Genomic DNA, 24,801 nt, shown 5'->3' on the forward strand with positions numbered 1-24,801 from the left:
AGAAGAGGGTGGTGGGCTACAGTCTATAGTGTCACAAAGAGTCAGACACAACTGAGAGACTAATACTTTTGCTTTCAAGCTTAGTGAGGAAATAGCAGCAGAAAACAGGACTTTGAGTATATGATCACACACATAAGCCAATGGGGGAAATGTGTGGTTTGCCATCTGAATACTGAACTTGCTCTGAAGTTAGGGAGCCTTCCAGGAACTCAAATACTAGTTATCTGAACACTAAATGTACCTGAGCCAAGACAGTTTTGAAGAAGCACTACGGTTCTAACAGTTACTACAACATGTTATAAAACTCACTCATATTCCGGGAAAGTTGTTCTTGGCATCTGAGCGAAGCTTCCCCATTGGGCTTCCTATATAACACTCAGACACTATTTCTCCACTGTCCAGCCATCCACTGCTAGAGTCTGGTCTCTGGGAGAAAGGAGAGGGACACAGGAGTTCTACAGCATGTCTTTGACTGCTGTGCCAGGCAAACAAGTGGAGCAACAGAGCTGGAGTCCTTTAAAGTTAGGCCAGTGCCAGCTGAAAACAAGCAGGCCTTCTATGCTCTCTGACCCACATGTCCTCTAGAGTCAGAGGTCCCTCTCTACCAGAGGTCACGTAACCCCACACTGCCATGTCTCATTACCAAAACAGAAAGGGGAGGAGTCCTTTTCTAAATTCTGTTTCCTCAACAGAACTGATCACCAATATATTCTTCATGGTGGATCTAAACCTAACGTGGATCACTGCATTGCATGCAGACGCTTTAACTTCTGAGCCCCCAGGGAGGCCCTAATTAACATCTAAAAGAACACAAGTTCATTTAATAGTCCCACAAGTTTTGTTTTATTACACAATTGTCAGAGGCAAATTAGCTGCAAACTGCAATAATTGCTGTAGCGCTGTATTCTCAGATTAGACAAATATATTTTTATTTGAAGATTATTCCTTAATGTTACATTTAACAGTACAAAAGGGAAAAATGTATTTACAAAGAACAAATGAGACTCTTCCTCTAGCTATAACTGATAGTAAAAAAAATATAAAAAAATATACAAATAAACTTTTTGTAGTCAAATAAACTACTTCCTTAAAATACCAAATAAAATACACTTAAAACTATCACTGAATTACTACTCTGTAGCTACTCATCTGAAGTAACTAAAATTCAGTATCAGAGTCCTGAATTTACAATGCTGTATTTTTTCACTGATTTCTTCATCTGCTTCATTTTCTTCTTTAACACTTGATGATCTTGCTTTGAAATATACCGAAAATATTTACAACCTAAAAAAAAAAAAGGCAAAATAAACAAAAAGTTTTCATACTTATCAAATTCTTCAAGTGCTTTTCTACATTGTAAAAATTCTGCTTCAACTCTGGCACACTGATGATTATATAAACAGATGGATTTGTATTACCTATGCACATATGTCTAAGCTCATTCTCAGCACTGTCACCAGTGAAATGGACTGCCTCCTGCCTACAAAAATATTTGATCCATCATGATTAAAACTTACTTCAGCTTGTTTTCTACCTTCCCTCCCAAACCTTAGTTAAGGTGATACGCATATTATACTGTGCTCTGCTTAGTTGTTCAGTCTTGTCCAACTCCTTGCAAACCCACAGACTGCAGCCCGCCAGGTTCCTCTATCCATGAGGATTCTCCAGGCAAGAATACTGGAGTGGGTTGCCATGCCCTCCTCCAGGGGACCTTCCCAACCCAGGGATTGAACTCAGGTCTCCCGACATTGCAGGCAGATTCTTTACCATCTGAGCCACCAGGGAAACCCAAGAATACCAGAGTGGGTAGCCTATCCCTTCTCCAGGGGAACTTCCCAAACCAGAAATTGAACTGGGGTCTCCTACATTGCAGGAGCTACCAGGGAAGCCCATGTATATCACATTCATGTATTAAATAAGCCTTCTCCAGAAGCAAACTACAATAGCTTCCTTCTCAATGACAACTTGGTGAAACAGTCACAGAGGTATCTGTAACAATTAGAAAGTCCTCTGTAGAAAACCTTGATGTGAAGAATTAGGACAGACAAATTCTAGGTTAGAAGAGATCAAAAATTATCTCTCATTCCCACCATCCAGCAGGCAGCCAGAGGTGATCAAGGAGTTCTGCCAAAGGTGCTCATCAGACCTTCTATCTGCTTTTCATACTCTTACAGTGCTAAGAGGATCACTAGTTAAGTATCTGAGAGACATGAGTCACATTCCTATAAGAAAAATGTAAGCTGGGTATTATAAGGGATTTTCTATTTAATAAATGAGACCATAAATCACATATAAAAAATTAATATTATTACAGTCTCAGCTTGCATCTATTCATCTTTCCTAGAAATTGCTAGGATATATATTGTACCTACAGTAATGAGTTTATTATCGCTGAAAATAGTATGTGAGACTTGCTAATATTTTGTTAGCTGGGAAGCAGTGGTGTATGCAGTGTTAATAATTTGTGCTTCCAAATGTATCTGCCACTTTAGCAAAAACAAAATACAGATTTCTGCTTCCGTCTAGAATACAGAAAGCTGGAAAGAACTTTGCTCCCATCGTAACACAGAGAAAAAGTCAAATAAACTACAATCTCCTAACTTCAAGCCCACCTGAGCTGAAGTCACATGACAGCTGAGCAGCCTGGACGGCCAGGTGGGAAAGGCCCCTCCAAGGAGAAGTGGGCCTGGTCGCCTTGAGTGCAGCATGGGAGGAAGGTCAGCCCCTACACCCTGCTCCGAGCACAGAGCAAAGGCAGATGACGGCGAGAATTCACATCCAGGGTGTGATGAGGGTAACCAGACCAAGAACAAAACCCAGCTCAGCTCCGATAGACTGACTTAACCCCCACACTAACATCCTGAAAAAAAGAAGCAGTGAGCCCAATCTCAGGCATTTTATGCCTGATATGCCGGATACTTCAGAGCTTATGCAGCACTTTAACGTGAGCTTTGCATGATGCTTACAATCCTGTAAGCAAATCAGGCACCTGTTACACTGCCCATCTCACACAGAAGGCTCCCAAAGGCTACCTGCTTGGCCTAAGTGATGCAGTGAGTAACGGACAGAATTGGAAAGTTAACCCAGGTCTTCAGATCCCGCTCAAACACAGGTACATTTTGATATCTGTACTAGAAATATTTATACTCCTAAAGTTGGAAATCACAGTCCAAATCACATTTTTGTGTCTTGTCGTCAGTATATTAGGGAGAAATTTTTAAAACTACTCTCGTGTTTTTAACCCCTTTCCTCCCACAAAATCAGCATCTGGTTAATCTTAGTAACCATCTGAAACATTAACTGAGAATACTAATGCTAATTCCAAACTAGCACAAACTATATCTAAACTGACCTGAAGAATCTCTTTAGAGCACTTTAAATTCCCTGGCCACACAGTGCTTACTTGTGGCCACAGTGAGGTTCCTTTCTTCATCTCTGGACAAGATGGACAAGTCTCATTTCAGTACTGGCTACCTTTCCATATTTCAGTGAGAGAAAGCAGGTACGAGTTTTAACAACCAAGATACTCCCCAAAGAAAAGATCAATTTCCCCTTTCAGAAAATTTTTAGGTAAGTTAATAGGAGGTATGTTTTTCTTTTCGTAAGGGAAGAAATGACTCATTATTACAGGAACAGGGAAATTAATAGAACATAAAAGTGTCATTTAAAAAGGAAATCAATAAAGAACACTTTTCTATTTCTTGTAGACAATCTCAGTCAACTTTCTCTTGTAGCACAGCCAAATGGTTATTGTGAAAACAGCCTGCATCCTTTATCTCAATGGCCCTTAAAAGATACTCAAATCAGAGCATAAAAACCAATGGCAACAGTTTGAAATCACTGTTTCTAATCCATGGAAATTCTCTACCAACAGATCACTGCCCCCCACTCCCCAACTCAAGATTCATTTTTCTATTCATCAGTTATTTCTCCAGCATGAATGTCCACACTGTAGTTTCAAAATCGCCTAAAAGCTATGGCTAGATAAAAAGAAAACAAAACATGTACCTTTTCCTAACAATAACCCAGCTACCAAAGCTTTCTCAGAAGCCAAGGTTTTATCATCCTTCCAATTGCTTTTTGCCCAAAAGTAGCTGAAGTGAAAGCTTGGCCACCAGCTTTTCCTGGAGGTCCACTCTTCTTGAACCCAGGCAAGACGACTCCTGGAAAAGAAAAATGTCAAAAGCGAAGGTCAGTGATGGAAACAGACCTATATGGTCAGAATGTGAACTTCAGTCGGGTCCATGGAAAGAAGACAAACCAGACGTTCTGAAACTAGCTTCTGGGTACAGCATGGCACAGAACATACAGGAAAGCAAATCCTTTGGAGACTTCTTTGATCTCCACGTCCCATTTTCCATCAATGAAATAGCCAGTTCAGCACAGCACCCTGGTTACCAGCACAGACTCTGAGGTCAAAGTCTCAGATTCAAATCCTGCATCTTCCATTTATTATCTATGTGATCCTATGCAAGTTGCTTAACCTCCCTGAGCCTCAGGGTCCTTGGGTACACTAATGGCACCCATCTCACAGCCTTGTTATTAGGATTAAACTGGTCCATAATGTGGCAGGTGTCATACAAAACTCTTTGCCTGCTGTCCAATACAAAGTCAAGTTTCAATAAATGTTAGCTGTTATTCTTCATTACTTTAAAAGTTCCTTTAAATTTTATAGGCTACAAAGAATTACTATCCAAACTGAGATGCCATTGTTATATATTTACATGAACACATGGGTTTGACAGCTAAACCAAGACAATGCTAAGTGTTCATCAACAATTTGAGCAAAGACTTATTTAGCACCTATTTGTCCTTGTGGCAAAACTTCTCTGCCTTCAAGAACCTTATGCTTAGTAGGGGTTTAGACTTGAGATTTGGAAAGTGGCTTACAGTGCGCACACCAACATATCACACCAAAAACACTTCATGATCAGGACTATTCTATCTCTAAGGTCAAGTCAGGTCTGAAGCCTGAAGCAAGTTCCCACTGATAATTAATTTCCTAATAAACTAAAATGGATATAATAACTCAATGAAACTTTCATTTCGTGATATCCTTTATTTTCATGCACAAGGTAAAAATGACAAGGGACACTTCTTTTCTTATATTTGAAACGTGGCATTGATGATTACTAGGATCAGAGGTATAGTTTCAGATACTCAGCTCACAAGGGACTCCATAAATATCTGTTGAGTGAATAACCAAGATGATTTTAAAAGGTCCTAAAAAAAATCCACTGAAAATAGCTGGGAGAAAAGCTGCTTTTTATGTGATCTTACAAGCAGCTGACACAAATTACAAAAAGCTTTACAAAGAATCTCGTCAAGAGTGGAAGTAACCCCTTTCAATCTTTATTTTCAATAAGAAAGTACACAATTATCCCTTAGCAGAGTAGTGATAACTGACAGTATTTATTTTAATAGCACAAAAAATCTTGATAGAATTTTTTATGTTTTACTTGTGATTTCCTATTTCCTGTCTTCTGATGTATTCAGAAGAAAACAGCTAAAAACACAATTTAAGAAATCTAAAACAATAAACAAAGAACTTTAAAAATTGACAGATATTAGCTAAAATTTTATAAAGTATTATTTATGCTGATCTAGCAATAAACACTGTGTGTTTCTTACTTACCCCATTAGAGTCTGTTTGAGATATTTTGCCAGGTATTTCCAAGCAGTTATATTTTTAGTGCATCCAGCAAAATCTAAAATTCCAAATAACACCTCCAATCCCAGTTTATGGTGTTCTTCCTTGTCTGTGATGTTCAAAACAATTAAGAGTTTACAGAAAGCACTGAAGAGCACAAAGCTAAAAGATTACATTCCATCGACAAAGTATCACTGAAGCATAAGCCTTAAAGTTTAACAGTTTAAAACAATTCACATGATCACATTATGATCAACATACGCTCCTGTGATGAATCTGAAAAATTCAATACTTAGTCCATGCCAATGAAAGCAGGCATGGTGAGTCTGACCTCTGTATGGGTTTATACTACTCAGAATGTTATTTAAAGTACCTACCCTACTGAGGCATTTCATACATATTCTTTTCCATTAGGAGAGGGACAGAGGCAGTCCCAGTACCTATTGGACTTAAGCACATTTCCTCCTATGAAGAAATGTTCTTTCCTATACTGAGCTGAATAACAGTAAAGATTAAAATGAGCTGAATTACACAAATAGAAGCCGTTTTTCTTTTGCAACCATTGCATAATACTCTACAGCACAGGTCAGCAAACTTTTTCTGTAAAGGGCCAGACACTAAACATTTGAGTTTTGCAAGCCTTACAGGTTGCCATAACTATGCAACTCTACTGTTGTAGGGCAAACGCAGCCACAGGTGATATGTAAATAAATGGGCATGGCTGTGCTCCAGCAGAACTTGATTTATAAAAACAGGCAAGATTTGGATTGGGCCCACAGCCACAGTTGGCTGAGCCCTAGTCTACAGTTTGTCTGCACGAAGAGATAGAAAATAAGAACTACTTACCTGATTTTCGCAGTAACCTATGGAATTCTAACATCAGTTTATGAGATGGTACAATCTGATACAAAATCTGGAAGAAAGAATAATATTGTAATTGTTACCCATTCTAAAGGCATTAGTATACTTTCAGATAAAATTCTTACTATCTAATATGCTCTCAGAAAATGAATCAAGGATTTAAAAGATAGTTTGCTTTTATCCAGTTTTAATTTTGGTATAAAAATGTATTCTATGAAAAGATATTTAAAACAAAAAGTCCCTGCTAAAAACAAGATAGCTGGTGGGGTGGGTGGGTAGTGTGGATAAACAAAGACTTTTTCTTTTCTCCATATTTATACTGTTGACCACATTTGAAAAGTTTACTTTCTTTTCAGCACCCAGGACTGAGGAGAAAATAAAGAAAAAGAAGATCACACAGATAAGATATTTAATATTTACTGATCACAAAAGATCACAAAATATATAAAACAAAAAAGCAAAGCTAGTTATTTTGGAAGATTGTGTAAGGAACACACTATAGAGTATTCAAAAGTCAAGCAGCTTCCCTGGTGATCCAGTGGTTAAAAAATCTGCCAGTGCCGGGAACACAGGTTCGATTCCTGGTCTGGGAAGATTTCACATGCTGTGGAGCAGCTAAGCCCATGCACTGTAACTACTGAGCCTGCACTCAAAGAGTGCAGTACTGAAGCCAATGTCCCTAGACCCCACACTCCGCAAGAGAGCAGCTCCTACTCGCTGCAGCTAGATAAAGCCCACCCACAGCAACAAAGACCCAGCACAGCCAAAAAATAAATTCATTAATTAAAAAAAAAAAAGCAACGCAGAACTTTCCAACCAGGGTGACAGAGGGTTTCTGTAATACTGATCCTCTCCCCTCAGTCTCACTTGGGCAGAGGATGGGGGAATAGTAGTTGATGAGAGGAGGATCTGCCAGAAGCCCACAGCCTCCTGTCTTTATCTCAGTGTATCATCCATACACTGTCATTTTCTCTGGATGCTAAAACATGAAAATTGGAAAGTGGTGACCTAAGAAATGTCTTAAAAGTATCTAATTCCCAACCCTGTTTAAGCACTGACCTAAGAATCCCCTACCTTAAGCACACTTATCAGTTTCTCTCTCGGTGCCTTCTCTCTCTTTAGAAAGTTGTATAAGTAGACATGAGCATTTGGATTTGATGGGAATTTTTCATCATAGGCATAATTGTTAAGCACCTCTCGGGCGCCATCTTGATCCCCGTAGAATTCCAGCATCTATATAAAATAAGTGATGATATCTTAGGTAAATTCTGTAAGATACCTTTATGAAACTTCATGTACAACTTTACTGATGAGCACAAAATATCATACAACTGGAAAATAGCATTCATTGTACAGGGAACAATAGTGATGCTAGTTTTTGCTTCCATCAGTTATGTTATAACCTCCGTGGAATAGAGAAGATCACATCAAAGGCCTACACAGTTTCCCAATTTTCCTTGTCATATTTTGTTACTGAAAAATATAGCAACTTCAACATAAGAACTGTTCCTGTGAGAAATAAAGGCTTCAAAGTAGGGCAAACTAAGGACCAAAAAAAGACCACATGAGGCCACTAACCTCAGTGCCCTACATACTCCAGCCACAAAAGGAGAGCATAGGAATGGTAATTCCTCTCCTTTCATTCTTTCCCATCCTGACACAGGAGTTTCCAGATTCACTGGCATACCGTTCCAGAGATTATCTTCTGACAATGTAATTCTCACTTTAGCACTAATGAAACTTTCAAAAAGCAAAGTATTTTAATGATGTATTCCCAGTCCTCTGTCCTTTCGCAATAACTCTGAGATAACAGGATGTCCTTAAGAACTTCTAAGAGCCATTCTTCATGTCACATATTGTGACCTAGTTTCAGATTTTTGTCCCCTTCCCTTCTTGATCCCACCATATCATAAAAAGATCTTTCTGCTTTTCTTTTAAGCTCAACCAGAACAATACAGAATTGACATTTACATCTACTGTGCTATTTATTTATAAATAAATAAACCATCACCCTCGCACCATCCATGAGTCCTACATCCTTGGGTTTTGCATCTTAGGGTTCAACCAACCACAGACTGAAAATATTCGGAAAAAGGAAATTTCCAGAAAGTTCCAGAGTGCAAAACTTGAATGTGCTGCACAGAGGCAACTACTTACACAGCATTCGCATTGCGTTAAGTATTAAGAGTAACCTAGAGATGATTTAAAGTATACAAGAGGATGTGTGTAGGTTACATACAAATACTACACCATTTTATATAAGGGATTTCAGTGTCCATGGATACTAAGGGGTGACTGCATTTGGCCATGATAGGTTATTCAGTGGTGAAAATAAACACAGTAACCGTTACTGTATAGTAGGAAAATAAGGAAAAATTATTCAGACCGAAAAAGGGCATCCTACTGTTTAAAAAATAATTTTCTCCATTATTTGTCTTCTGATGGATAAAGATTAAGCTTAAAATGAAACTAATAAAAACTTATGAAAAGTCTACTTACCTCTATATAACTCTTCACAAAAGGGTCCCAAACTCCAGGAATTTTAATCAATGTGCAAAGGTTTATAGATGTCTTCCAGCTGCGGTTAAGCATATTCTGGGATGCTGTGTTGTAAGCATAATCATCTTTATCTGCCCAAAGACAAAAGATTTTTTAAAGTAGTCAGTACTGGAGACTCACGCAGAATCAGTAATTGATAAACTACACATAAGAAAAGCTCAGACTGTAAAGGCTTCATTGGTGAATTCTAACAAAGAAGAGTACTAATTCAAAGAAGAGTAGTAATTCTTTACAAACTATCCCCCCAAAAACGACAGAGAGAACACTTCCCAACTTATCTATGAGATCAGTATTACTCTAAGACCAAAATCAAACAATAACAACACAAGAAAATTACAGACCAACATCTCTTATATAGATGCACAAATTCTTAACAAAATACTAGCAAACTGAACCTAGCAACACAAAAAGTGGGATTTATTCCAGGAATGCAAGGTTGTTTAGCATTTGAAATAAATTAATACAATGTTCCAAATCAACAGAATAATGACAAAAACCTCATAATCATCCCTACTGTTGTGAAAAAAGCATTTGATAAAATTCAATAACTTTTCATGATAAAAACATTCAATATCTAGGAATAGAAGGAATTTCTTCAATCTGATAAACAGCATCTTGTGAAAAACTCACAAGTAATATCAGAATTCATGGTGAAAGGCTGCATGCAAGGAAGAATTCCTCTCCTGCCACTTCTGTTCAACACTCTCATGGAGGTTCTGGCCAGGCAATTGAGCAAGAAAATGATATAAACAATGTTCAGATTAGAAAGAAAGAATTAAAACTATCTCTACTTGAAGATGACACGATCTTCTACATAGAAAATCCTAAGAATCCACTAAAAATTTATTAGAATTAATGAGTTCATAGTTGTATAATATAAAATCAACATACAAAAATCAACAAATCATCCAAAAATGAAATCAGGAAAAGAATGCCATTTACAATAGCACAATAGCATCAAAAACAAGAAACAACTTAGCTATAAGTTTTACAAAAGAGATACAAAATCACATCTGAAAAGTATTGTTCAAGGAAATTAAAAACGACTTAAGTAAATGGAAACACATCCCATGTTCAAAGGTTAGAAGACTTATTAAATTAACTTATAGTTTTAATGTAAGTTCTATCAAAATCCCACCTCGGGTTTTTTTTTGTTTTTTTGTTTTTTTGCTTAAATTAGCATGCTATTCCTATAATTCATATGGAAATGCAAAAGACCAAGAAAAGCCAAAATAATATTTTTTTAAAATTTGGAGGATTCACAGTGTGGCCTCAAAAGTCACTACAAAACTCCAGTAACTAACACTGTGTGCTACAGGCATTTGTGTATATACATATACATATGGACTTCCAGGGTGGCTCAGCAGTAAAAAAAGCCATCTGCCAGTGCAAGAGACACGGATTTGATTTTGCTAGGAAGACTGCCCTAGAGAAGGAAATGGCAACCCATTCCAGTACTCTGGCCTGGGAAATACCATGGACAGAGAAGCCTGGTGGGCTATAGACCATGGGGTCGCAAAGAGTTGGCTATGACTTAGCAACTAAACGACAAGAATGGACATATACAAATCAATGGAAGAGAATTTACAGTCATAAATAAAACTTCATATATGAGTAAGTGATTTTTGATACGAGTACCAAGACAATTCAGTGGGAAAATAATAGTCTTTTTAATAAATGTGCTGGAACAACTGAATATCCACATGTATAATGACAAAGTTGAACCTCTATCTACCTCACACGACATACAAAAATTAACTCAAAATGAATCAAAAAACCAAAATGCAGGAGTAAAACTACACACCTCTTAGAAGAAAACATTAGTCTAAATCTTTGTGACCCAGGAGTAGGCAATGGTTTCTCGGATGTGATACCAAAAGCATAAGCAACAAAAGAAAAAGCAGATAAACTAAACTTCATCAAAATTATAACATTTCGTGACTCAAAAACACCATTAAGAAAGTGAAAAAGGTAACCCACACAATAAAACATTTCCAAATCCTGCAGCTATCTGATAAAGGACTTGGACCTAGAATATATAAAGATTTAAAACTCAATAATTTTTAAAAAGTACTTCAATTCAAAACCTCCCAGGAGAAAAAATCTGAATGCAAATTTCTCCAAACAAGACACATGAATGGCCCAAAAGCACATGAAAAGATGCTTAACATTATTAGCCTCTAAGGAAACGCAAATCAAAACCACAATACACTACCTCACATCCACTGGGACAGTCTTATCAAAGACAGATAATGGCAAGTGTTGGGAAGGACTCGAAGAACAGTATCCTTCACATACACTGCTGGTGAGAATGGAAAATGGCACAGCTACTTTGGAAAACAGTATGGAGGTCCCTCAAAAGTTCACAGCAATATTATTCAAAATTGCCAAAAAGTGGAAACAACCCAAATGTCCACCAACTGATAATGGATACTTAAGTGTGGTATATCCATTACGATGGAATATAAATAAATAAAAAGGAATTAAGTGCCATTACATGCTACAACGTGGGTGAACCTTTAAAAACATTAGGCTAAGTGAAAGAAGTCAGTAACAAAAGACCACGTATTTCAGGACTACACTTGTATGAACTATGCAGAATAGATCTCCAGAAACAGAAAGCAGATTGCTAGGTTGCCTAGCAATGCAGGAACTGGGGAAGAGTCAGAGGGACTGCTAATAGGTACAGGCTTTCTTTTTGGGGTGACAAAACTGTTCTAAAATTGATGATGGTAATGGATGAACAGCTGTGAATATATTACAAAACACTGAATTTATTATACTCTAAGTGAGATCAAATTGCCAATGTATGCTGGAACATAGAAAAAGCAAGGGAATTCCATAAAACATCTACTTCTGCTTCATTGACTATGCTAAAGCCTTTGTGTGGATCACAACAAACTGTGGAATATTCTCAGTGAGATGGGAATACCAGACTACCTGACCTGCCCCCTGAGAAATCTGTATGCAGGACAAGAAGCAACAGTTAGAACTGCATGGAACAATGAAAGTGAAAAGTGAAAGTGAAGTCCCTCAGTTGTGTCCGCTCTTTGCGACCCCGTGGACTGTAGCCTACCAGGCTCCTCCATCCATGGGATTCTCCAGGCAAGAATACTGGAGTGGGTTGCCATTTCCTTCTCCAGGGGATCTTCCCGATTCAGGGATCGAACCTGGGTCTCCCGCATTGCAGGCAGACGCTTTAACCTCTCAGCCTGGTTCAAAACTGAGAAAGGAGTGTATCCAGGCTGTATATTGTTACCCTGCTTATTTAACTTATAAGCAGAGCACATCATGCAAAATGCTGGGTTGAATTAATCACAAGCCGGAATCAAGATTGTCAGAAGAAATATCAACAACCTCAGATATGCAGATGACACCACTTTAATGGCAGAAAGTGAAGGAACTAAAGAGCCTCTTGATGAAGGTGAAAGAGGAGAATGAAAAAGCTGGCTTAAAACTCAACATTCAAAACACAAAGATTATGGCATCCAGCCCCATCACTTCATGGCAAAAAGATGGAGAAATTGTAGAAACAGTGTCAAATTTCATTTTCTTGGGCTCCAAAACCAATGTGGATGGTGACTGCATGCCATGAAATTAGAAGACACTTGCTCCTTGAAAGAATAGCTATGACAAACCTAGACAGTGTATTAAAAAGCAGAGACATCACCTTGCCAACAAAGGCCCATATGGTCATGGTCAAAGCCATGGTTTTTCCAGAAGTCATGTATGGATGTGAGAGTCGCACCATAAAGAAGGCTGAGTGCCAAAGAACTGATGCTTTCGAACTGTGGTGCTGGAGAAGACTCTTTAGAGTCCCTTGGACAGCAAGGAGATCAAACCAGGCAGTCCTAAAGGAAATCAACCTTGAATGTTCATTGGAAGGACTGAAGTGCTTTAGCTGAAGCTCCAATCCTTTGGCCATCTGATGTAAAGAGCTGACTCATTGGAAAAGACCCTGATGCTGGAAAAAACTGAGGGCAAGAGGAGAAGGGGATGACAGAGGATGAGATGACTGTATGGCATCACTGACTCAATGGACATGAGTTTGAGCAAACTCAAGGAGATAGTGAAGGACAGGGAAGTCTAGCTTTCTGTAGTCCATGGGGTTGCAAAGAGTTGGATAGGACTTAGTGACTGAACAATGACAACAAGTGGGTGAACCATATCAAGAATCATATCTCAATTCTCAATAAAGCTGTTATTTAAAAAAAAGAGAGACTACCATACCACACAATAAATTGGGTGACATGAAAACTCCTGATAATAATAAATGATGATGAGACAACAGACAAAAGAAAACTCAAAACAGACTACTAATGGGATATAAATTAGTAACCACTTTGGAAAGACTTTAGCCTATTATATAGCACAGTGGAAGATACACATGCTTAGTGACAATTCTACTCTGAGAAACGCATGCATATGTGTACCACTATCCGTGCCCCAGAATTTCAAAGCAGCGTTAATTATAATATCTCCAAACTATTAACATCCTAAATAGCAATCAATATAGAGAAGGAATAAATTGCAAGACTATCATACAATATATTGTTTCACAACAACAAAAATGAACAAACTAGAGCTAATTCAACCATACAATCACATGTTAAATGTTGAACAAAATATGCAAGGTCCCCCAAAATATGTACACTGTGGATCCAAAGAGGATACTAAAATTAAGGCAAAACTAAACTACATCGTTAAAGAAAGGCAGATCCCTGAGTAAATATAAGTTGGGTGTGAATTTACCATGGAAGGGGGTTCCCAGCTACCAAGTGCATCAAAGCCAACCAGCACAGGCCACGGCAGAAAGGAAAAATCCCAAGGCAACTCTGAGCACACGTTCATGTGTTACATTTCATAAGTCTGGTTATATAAAACCAGTCCTAGTTTTTTTTTCCCCATTAAATAGCCATGTGAGGTTAAAGACCATCTAAAGAGCTCCACATTTTATCCCATCTTTATCTCTTGTTGCTCCAGAAGAGTGTCAGCTGCAGAAGGTACTGAATTATCTAACCATGAAAGTGATGGTATAAATCCATGTTCCAACTGATCTAATCATCACGTGTATGCTTTAGTTCTACCTAAGTGTGTGAGAAGAAAAGGAAATAATGATTTTAAAACTTACCTAAATCAGTATCAGCGAGCCTTCTTAAAAAGAACATTACAGTGGGCATTTCAGCAAGGTTTGTTGTTGTGCTGTGTTACTCTCTCAGTACTGCCCAACTCTTTGTGACCCAATGGACTGTAGCCCGCCAGGCTTCTCTGTCCATGGGAGTCTCCAGGCAAGAATACTGGAGAGGGTTGCCATTTCCTTCTCCAGGTGATCTTACCAACCCAGGGACTGAATCCGGGTCTCCCGCATTGCAGGCAGATTCTTTACTGTCTGAGCCACCAGGGAAGTCCTTCAGCAAGGTTAACGAAAGAAATACAGATATGTGACCTCAAAAGATTGATGAGTCTAGACAAGGAGACACAACACAAAACACACATGAAAAACACTTAGAATGATTAACAAAGCAAAAGGTGAAGAGTCGATTGATACAGGCTGAACATGCAGCTGGTATGTTGGGTTTAAAGTAAAAGGAGGAGAGGTCTAACGAGTCCTGAAGACAGATGGCATACTGGAGCAGGAGGATGCACAAGAGGCCTCGCAGGGTTATCATGATGAAGACAGTATTTCAGAAGTGTCTTGCGGGAGGTTAAAGGCAGGAAACAGGAAGGGAATTTGCGATTGGTGAACCCACCCACCCAGAGACCAGGGAAATACTACTATCAATTAAGGATATTGAAATATAGCTTAACATAAATGAAGTGATAAATGTCAGAATTGCGATTTGGATGAAGGAGGTGAAAACAGAAAAAGGTTAATCCTAGAGAAGTTATGGAGAAAAACTATATGAGGGTAAAAAGGTGCAGAGAATCATACAGCTTCGAAAAACACAAATTTAGGGACAGGAGAGGACAACATCACCACTGCAAGTAAGAGAAAGAGAAGGCAGTGGGAGGAGGACACATAGTTTTGGGGGTGATCAGTGAGTCAAGAAATTGCCTGTGATGACTTTTGTACAGAAATGAAACAATTTTATCTTGCCCTATTCTTTGAACATATCTTCCTAAGAAACAACATTATAAAACAAACTAAACTCCACTGTAAACACACAGGAAGAAATGCTTCTTCTATGTGATAATGCCCATGGATGAAAATTTGTAACCTTTCTTGGAAATCACATTTCTAAGAAATGAATGAATCTAGGACCATTCCTGGTGGCACAGTGGATAAGAATTCACCTTCCAATGAAGGGGACACGGGTTGTTAGTCCCCTCGGACCCTGGTCCAAGAAGATTCCACATGCTGTAGTGCTTAGCCCGTGTGCCACAACTACTGAGCCCGTGCTCTAGAGTCCACGAGCCACAACTACCAACCAGAGCACCACAAGTACTGAAGCCCACACACCCTAGATTCCGGGCTCTGCAATGAGAAGCCACTGCAATAAGAAGCCCATGCACCGCAATGAAGAGTAGCCCCCGCTTGCTAAACTACAGAAAGCCTGCTCACAGCAATGAAGACCCAGTGCAACCATAAATAAAAATAAATCTTAAAAAAGCAACAAATCTAAAATGGTCATGAACTTAACCTATGAATTACCTAATTTATGTCTGAAAAGTCTTTTGTTTAAATATCAGAAAGTTTATAAAGGATGACGCAGAATTTTACAAGCATAGCAGCCTCTGTTCTCTGTACTATCTGGATAAAGCCAGGCTTGGAAGAAGGGGAATTAGATTACTCCTCAAGATTCCTTCTGTCCCTCTGACAGTCTTACCACTCATCATGCATATTTACTCACCGAGTTGAGACAATTCCATCTTCTTTTTATACCAAGAATAATACTGCAAAAGCCCTTTATAGGCCTGAACAAGGTTGACTAACACTTCCTGGGAAGAAGACTTTTCACCATATCGCCATGTCTCTGCCTGGGTGAGAATTCTGTTGGCATCTTCAAGCAATCCATGATGCAGAAGGTACAATGCATGTTGTAAGGAAATCTGCAACATTAAGAAAAGCCCACTGTTATGCAGGTCATTAGATAACCATTCGTTTAAAAACTCAGTAAATATATGATACACGCTGGGCTAAGACCTTGGGAGAACACAAACAATGGAACATTGTCCCTGTGATTAAAAATTTCAATCTAGCAGAAAGATGCATGAAAAAATTGTTGTTGTTTAGTCACTAAGTCGTGTTCAACTCTTTGCGACCCAATGGACTGTGGCCTGCCAATCTCCTCTGCCCTTGGGATTCTCCAGGCAAGAATACTGGAGTGCGTTGCCATTTTCTTCTCCAGGGGATCTTCCCAACCCAGGGATCAAACCTGCATCTCCTGTTTGGCAGGATTCTTTACCACTGAGCCATCAGAGAAGCCCATACATCAACTATATGTCAACTTTTCAATTAAAAATTTAAAAAAGAATAATTACATAAAGAAAGAGCAATACAAATAGGGAAAGCGTTAAGGAGGAGAATAATGGGAAATACACTTAATTATATGAACAGTGTCAGAGTTCAAACCTTCCTCTTCAACTGCTGTAATAATTTCTCAACTCGTGTCTCCTGTCTTGTCCCCCTACAATCCATCTTCCATGTGACCACCAAAGAAATCTCATTGGTCATCTGTGTAAAATTCTTCAACAGTTCCCACTGCCTACAGAATAAAAATCTCAGCTCTATAGAGACGGCATACAGAACTCAGCTTACTTCCCCTGCTTTCTACCTATGTGACTTTTAGAATAACTAAAGACACATTAGACACAGAGGTATCAGACTCTTCATTATCCCCTACCATGCCAGATGACAATTTCCTCCAGTATGCACAGTGAATACCCGCTAGCTTCTTCAGACTCATCTCCAGCATCACATCCCTTCTTTGCCCAACTCCCCTAACTCATTCAGTCCTAGCCCTTTCCAATTCCAGAAAGCCAACCGTTTTCGACTTTGTCTTCTCACTGTAACTGCATCTCTACCATGGCAGCCATAACCATTTATTTTATTTACAGACCTGTCTCCCTTTGCTGCAAGAACCATGTCCAGCAGATTGTCTGGGAAACAGCAGCAGGTGCTTTTTTAAAAAGTGTTACTAAAAAATTTCTTTTGTCTATCCTAACTACCACCCTCAGACTCTGGAGTATGAAATAAAGTTCCTCCCAGATTTCTTTACTTCACTTGAGTAGATTCTATGAGCTTAGAAGGAGCTAACCAATAATTTAGTTGAAACTCTACCTTCCCTCCCTAAACGGCTATCTAGTTTCTCCCTGAAAGAAGAGAAGCACACACCACCAGGGCAGGCTATCCCCTTTTTCCAACTGTTCACTGAGAAAGTTCTTCCTTAAGTGGAACCATACGCTGCCTCCATTTAGTGTCTACTTATAATGTACATGGTCTACCAGAAAATAAGATCCTAAAGGAGAACCTGGCACATAAGAGAAACAAAAATTTTTTCCTAAATTAATAAAACCTGTAAAGAACCCTAAACTAGGGGAAATCTTTTTCCAAAATTAGAAAGCAGTGCGAATATAAAATGCTACAGCCACTACGGAAAACAGTTTAGTGATTCCTAAAAGGGTTAAACATAGAATTATATGTCTATACATACATGTTTTTATAATACACATATATAAGCTCCAACTCATTGGAAAAGACCTTGATGCTGGGAATGATGGAAGGCAAAAGGAGAAGGGGACAACAGAGGATGAGATGGTTAGATGGCATCACTGATTCAATAATGGACATGAATTTGAGCAAACTCCGGGAGATAGTGCAGGACAGAGGAGCCTGGTGTGCTACAATCTATAGGGTCACAGAGTTGGACAGAACTTAGTGCCTGAACAACAACAAATATGTGTATATGTGTGTACACGACATAAAACATGACCTAGCAATTCTACTCAAAGTTATACATCCAAAGAAACTGAAAGCAGAGACTCAAACAGATATCTGTATGATAGCATTCACTGAAGTGTTATTCACAATCGCCAAAAGATGGAAACAACCAAACAAGAGATGACAGGATAAGAAAATGTGATAGATACATACAACAGAATACTGTAGTCATTCTGAGCCGTAACAAGGGATGAGGTCTGATACACGCCACAACACAGACAAATCTTGAAAACATGATGCTAGGTGAAATGACCAATACATAAAAGGACACATATTATATGCTTCCACTTATACGAAATACCTAGAATAGCCAAATTTATAGAGACAGAAAGTAGATTAGAGGTTATGAGGGGATGGGAGGAGGAGGGGATGAGGCGTTACTGCTTAATGGGTACAGAGTTTCTGTTTGGGGTGATAGAAATTTTGGCAATACTGGTGATGGCTGCACAACAATGGAAACATAATTAATGCCACTGAATTATACACTTAAAGATGGTTAGAATATCACACTTTACATTACATACATTTTGCAACAATTTAAAAATATCTGAAGACTAGGGCAAGTAGAAACAAAACAAGAATAAGAGGGTAAATATTTTACGCCTCACAGGCCTACTGGTCTCAGTCACAACTGCTCGACTCTGCCATTGTCTGGCTAAAAGTAGCTACTGGCAATATGGAAATGAATGGGTGTGGCAATGTTCCAACAAAACTGTATTTAGAGGTACTAGAAAAAATTAAAAAGCAAAATGTGTCAAAACTTGATTGAGAAAGTGCTTTTAATCAAACATATATCACAGAGAGGGAGATTATCATAACATTTTGGAGGATGTCAATTCTTTTGGATAAAACTTTTATTAAAGGACACTTTAATTTGGATAAAACTCCGCCTAAACATGAGAAACAATGAAACATTTTCACACATAGATCAGAAGTTAATACTGTGAAAATGTCTGTACTACTGTGAAAATGTCCACACTACCCATACTACCCAAAGCCATCTTTGGATTCAATGTAATACCTATCAAAATACCAGTGCTATTTTTCACATAAATAGAAAACACAATCTTCAAATCTGGATGCAAAATTTTTATTATTCACATAAAAACCGTGAATAGCCAAAACAATCTTGAGAAAGAACAATGCTGCAGGCATCACACTTTCTTATTTCAATCTATATTACCAAACTATAGCATTCAAAACAGACACATCAGACAAGTGGAACAGAATTGGGAGTCCAGAAATAAGCCCATCCATATGTTGTCAACTAATATTTGACAAAGGAGCCAAGAATACTCAAAGGGCAAAGGTTAAACTCTTTAATGAATGAATGATGTTGGGGAAACTATAGATGTTTATTGCAGAAGAATGAAATTGGACCCTTAATTTACATTTTACACTCACAAAAATTAACTCAAAATGGATTAAGGACTTAAAGGTAAGATCTGAAACTAAAGCTCTCAGAAGAAAACAGAGGGGAAAAAAAAACCCTTGATATTGGTCTTGGTAATGAATTCTTGGAGTATGACACCAAAAGCACAGGCAATGAAAGTGAAAATAAACAAGTGGGACCGCATCAAACTAAAAAGCCTCTGCACAACAAAGGAACCATCAACAAAATGAAAAGGCAGTCTACTGAATGGGAGAAAATATTTTCAAATCATGTATCTGATAAGAAACACCTAAAATCTATAAAGAACTCATACAGCTCAATAGCAAGAACAACAAAAAACATATTACAATTAAAAATGGGCAGGAGAGGGACTTCTCTGGTGGTCCAGTAGCTAAGACTTCGTGCTCCCAATGCAGAGGGCTGGGGCTTGATTCCCAATGCGAGGGTCAGGGAACTAGATCTCGCATGTTGCAACTAAGACCCGGTGCAGCCAAAGGCACACAAGATTCCACATGCCACGGAGCAACTAAAGACCGCGTGCTGCAACTACTGATGCCCGTGCACCTAGAGCGGGTGCTCCGCAACAAGAGAAGCCACTGCAATGAGAAGCCCGTACCCTGCAAGGAGGAATAGCTGCCGTCCACAGCAACGAGAAAGGGCCCCCATAGCAACAAAGACCCAGCACAACCAAAAGGAAAACAAAACAAAAGACGAGGAATAACAAGTGTTGGTAAGGATGTGGAGAAAAGGGAACTGCTGTATACTGCTGGTATACATTCCCTTTGGAATGTAAAGTGGTCTAGCCACTATGGAGAATGGTGGTATGGTGGTTCCTCTAATAAATTAAAAGCAGACCTAATATACGATCCAGCAGTCCACATTGGCATATATATCCAAAGTTGAAATCACTATCTGGACGAGATGTCTGCACTTCCATGTTCACTGAAACACTATTCACAAGAGCCAAGACATGGAAGCAATCTAAGTGAGCAATGATGGGTGAATGGACAAGGAAAATATTGTATACAAACATATATACAATGGTGTATTATTCAGTCACGCAAAAGAATGAGATCTTGCATGTGTAGCAACATGGATGAGCTTTGAGGACATGACGCTTAGGGAAATAAGTCACACAAAAAAAGTAATATTCTCTCATCTCACTTTCAGGTGGAATCTAAAAACATCCAACCCATAGAAACAGAGTAAAATGCTGGTTGCCATAGGCTGAGGGCTGGAATAGTCAAGGGACACAAACTTTCAATTATAAGATGAGTAAGTTTGAGGGTCTAATGTACAGCATGGTGACTATGGCATTGTTAACTTGAAAGCTGCCACAAGGGTAGAATTTGAACATTCTCAACATAGCAACAACAAAACGATATTATGTGAGGGGATGGCGATGTTAACTAACCACACTGAGGTAAATATTTGGCAATATACACATGCTATCAAATTATCACATTGTATATCCTCAACGAAATTAAATCACATGTCGATTATATCGCAACAAAGCTGGAAAACTTTTCTCAAGTATTCAAATTCCCAATTTGTTTAGCTCTTTCCCTTTTCCAAAAGCACCAATTCTTAGAGAGCTCAACTGACTTAAGCAAACATATCAGAATTTGGTCCATCATCATAGTGAAGCACACAAGCCATTCTGGAGGACTGGTTCTGGCAGCCAGAGATACACAGAGAGAAGATATTTGCACTCCCACAACGTGGTAGGCGACAGGAAACGGGGAAGTAAGTGGCTCCCTAATGCAATCTTTCTTTCAGCTTCTCTTATTGACCCAGGTGTGTTACTCCCTTCCCCATCTTTTCTACACTCTTACCTGCCTTATCACTGAGACGAGCAATTTTAAAAAACGAACGCTGCAGATGTAAATGCACAAAGCCTACATTCTCACCTTCAAGTAATTCGTGACGCCAATATTTTTCATCCGGTCGGCAAAGGTATTGAAAGTCTCCAGGTTGCTTTTGGGATGATAATAAACAATTTCACTTCCAAGCCTCCAAATAATCTGTCAAAACAGAAGTTACTAACAAAACTGTAAAACCCCTGCCTTAACCAATGTCTCAGAAAGCTATTTTCTTCTGATTACAACATTAAAAAACAACCTATAATTCCTTTTTCTAGATACCACTACTGTCAACATTTTACTGTACTTCACCCAATGAAACTATTATTACATTTTATGTGATTAAAAGCTTTTCCTGTTGATGAAAATACCAGGTGTCATTAACAATGTCATTTTGAGCCAGAATTCTAAAGAAGGTGAGCATTTAAGATACATATTGAAGATAACATTTTTATTTATTTTTATTTTTTGGTCTCTGAGGCATTTTATTTGTATGTATTACATCCCTAGAAAAAGAATCCAAGGATTTTCCCTCCTGTATGTTTTCGTCTTGCTTCTTCATGGTCCATGATGCCAGCTGAGGTTGTCAGTACAAGAAACCAAACTGATGGGATGGGAGCAGGTTATTCTGCCATCTTTCTAGATCTTTAAGTTGTACATCAAATCTGGGGCTGATCACTCCACACTTATTTAGCCTGCCTGTGAGGTTCACAACAATTTTCCCAGCCCTGTGATCATCAATGATTTCAAATTCGCCAATGTAACCACGCTTCATCATCACTGTTAGAAACCTGACGATGACTTTGGAGCACGGCCTAATAAGGACCTGGCGTTTGCCTCTCTTCTCAGCATTGTTGATACTCTTGAGAGCATCAGCCAGGACATTCATGCGCACCATTATGGCGGCACGGAAAGATGGTGGAAAGAGCTGAAGATAACATTTTTAATTAGGAGAAAAACATTAAAGCTAGAAAACTCGGGTTCCATTAACACTGGCTTCTTCACTGCTCTCATTATGTACCAAGTGAGAGCTATGGACTCAATGTTTCCTCACATTTCATCAGGTCCTACAACTATTGACTATGGTTAGTCTATCTTTAGAGCTTCAACTTAAGAACCTGCATCAGCTTTATTTACTATAAATTTTAATAAAAATATTTTCTCCCCAGAGCACCAAAACTCTGATGATAGTACTTGCAGCTCTTCTTTTGCATGAGGGAAAATCTCTACTTTTCTTATTCCATTTAAAGTACTTCAATGATACTGATCTTCAAAGTAAACTGGTTGTTTAGTACAATATTGGTTTAGTGTAATCATAATACTCAGAAAGAGAGTTCTTTCATAGATAATCAAATTGCAGTATTTTGAAGCTTAAAGAAAATGTGCAGATTATCCTACCACAGTTGTTCTTAAATACACATGTATATAAGAATTACCTGGGATACCAGTTAAAAATAAATATTCCAGGGATTCAGACTTGGACTCAGTAAAACTGGGGTGGAGGGCAGGAATCTATACTTTCAACAAAGGCTCTATGGGACACAAACAGAGCCCAAACAAGCATCTGGTAACCACTGATTTAATTCTTTCAACTTATAAAACAAACTCTGGACAAAAAGGGACTGTAATTTGTCCAATGTTTTATAGATCTAGATTAACTTTAGTCTATAAACTTTCAATCAATGATTAAATTTTTTTTCATATTTTTTGGTTCTATTAGACATCTAACTGATGCACCCTAATAGTAAAAGCTACTTGAGAAAGCCACGCGAAGTTATCTGCGGATATACTGTCTTTTACAAGACAAATTTAACAATACATGCCAAGCACTGTTCCAGATCCCTACCCTGGTGGAATTTACATTCTGTTGTAGAGAGACTGACAATAACCAAGAAATACAGTAATTAATCTGGCAAGTATTATGGGAAAAACAATGAAGCAGAGTCAAAGACCAGGGGTGCCAGCTGGAAAGTGAAGGGGGTTGGTGTGCAGTTGCAACTTTAAATAGTGAAGGGAGGCCCCACTGCAAGTATGATATGAAGGAGGGTGACCACAGTGATAGTCAAAGAAACAGCAAAGACAATCAGGAAGAAGTATGGTTGTTCAAGGGATGAGCAAGAAGACCAGTGAGGCTGGAGAAGAAAAGCAAGTTAGATGGTAACAGGAGATGAGGTCAAGGGGGAAAGGGAATGAGCAAAGCACGGAGAACTTGCAGGTGATCAAAAAGGCGCTGGCTCTTACTCTGAGTGAAACAGGAAAGCCACTGCAGGGTTTTCAGCTGAGCAGTGACATGATTTGACTCATGGTTTAAAAGGACTATACCATATCATTAATCATTTGAAAAATGCCCATCAAAGCTACAATGAGACACCATGTCACAATCACTAAGTGGCTGTAATCAAGAAGACAGACAATAATACTGTCAGCGAGGATATACAAATGTTGGAAACCTTGTATGTTGCTGGTAGGAATGTAAAACAGTGCAGCCACTGTGGAAAACAGTCTACCAGTTCCTTAATAGGTTACATATATTTATCATACGCCCCAGCATACTCCTCCTCGGTATATATACTCAAGAGAAATTACAACAAACACCCATATAAAAACTTGTACATGGGGGGAAAAAAAAACAACTTGTACATGAATGTTCACAGTAGCATTATTCATAGTAACAGAAAGAAAAACTACTCAAACGTCTAAAAACTGATGTGTCAGTTTTATCTCATCAAATGAGATAAAGTCTTACACTGGAATATTATTTTGCAATAAAAATCAGTGAAGAACTAATATGCCACAATATGGTATAATAGGCCTTGAACACATTATGTTCAGTAAAAGAATTCATTCATAAAAAGCCATATATTATATGATTCTACTTATTTGAAATGTCCAAAATAAAAAGCAGATTAATGGTTGCCAAAGGCTAGGGTCTGGAGAAGAGGGACTATAAGTGGGTACAGTGTTTCTCTTGAGGGGGCAACAAAAAATGTTCTAAATTTAGATTGTGGTGACAGTTGTATATCTCTTGTGAATATATGAAAACATACTGAATTGTTCAATTTAAATGGGCGAACTGTATGGTGTTTAATGTATCCCAAAAAGGCTATTTTTTTTTTTAAAGGCTCAGTCTGGTTATTATGCTGAAAGTACACTGGGAGGCAGAGGAGGGTAAGCAGTCACCTAAGTGAGGTGATGGGAGTTTGAGTCACAGAAGCAGCAAAAACGATGTGGTGAGGAGTACTCAGGACTGCAGGGAGCAGGTTTTCAAAGGAGAGCCAACAGAATTTTCTGATGGTTTGGATATGAGGTGCAAAAAAAAAAAAACCTCCAGATTCGGCCTCAAAATTAGATTAAGGGAACCATGATCTGAGATAAGGAAAATTAGGCTGGACAAGAAATATCAGAAAAAACAGTTTATATTTGCTAGTATGATACGATATATCGTACTAGCTGGTATCAGATACTAAGAGGTGAGGTTGAACAGAATGTTGGGTACAGCGATCTGACTTGACAGATGTCAGAGCCCCAGATACAC

The 24,801-nt window shown here is 38.5% G+C and overlaps 1 protein-coding gene and 1 pseudogene across 3 annotated transcripts in view; both read right to left on the minus strand.

Moving 5' to 3' along the window:
- Positions 1-904: 904 nt before the first annotated feature.
- The window catches only part of TAF1A (TATA-box binding protein associated factor, RNA polymerase I subunit A), a 30,871-nt gene continuing 6,974 nt past the window's right edge, over positions 905-24,801 (minus strand). For 2 of the 3 annotated variants that reach the window (XM_069544633.1, XM_069544632.1), the window contains exons 4-11: positions 21,315-21,428; positions 15,922-16,120; positions 9,011-9,141; positions 7,586-7,744; positions 6,497-6,563; positions 5,636-5,759; positions 4,009-4,163; positions 905-1,284 (exon numbers count right to left, since the gene is read on the minus strand). In XM_069544633.1, the coding sequence (XP_069400734.1) occupies positions 1,172-1,284; positions 4,009-4,163; positions 5,636-5,759; positions 6,497-6,563; positions 7,586-7,744; positions 9,011-9,141; positions 15,922-16,120; positions 21,315-21,428 (1,062 nt within the window). In that variant the 3' untranslated portion in view covers positions 905-1,171. The remainder of the gene's footprint in view (positions 1,285-4,008; positions 4,164-5,635; positions 5,760-6,496; positions 6,564-7,585; positions 7,745-9,010; positions 9,142-15,921; positions 16,121-21,314; positions 21,429-24,801) is intronic. The other variant, XM_070289233.1, reaches the window with a different exon arrangement.
- On the minus strand, positions 21,747-22,179 carry LOC138416006 (small ribosomal subunit protein uS8-like; annotated as a pseudogene).

This window comes from Ovis canadensis, chromosome 12 (assembly GCF_042477335.2).
Source record: "Ovis canadensis isolate MfBH-ARS-UI-01 breed Bighorn chromosome 12, ARS-UI_OviCan_v2, whole genome shotgun sequence".
In the NCBI taxonomy this organism is placed as follows: domain Eukaryota; kingdom Metazoa; phylum Chordata; class Mammalia; order Artiodactyla; family Bovidae; genus Ovis; species Ovis canadensis.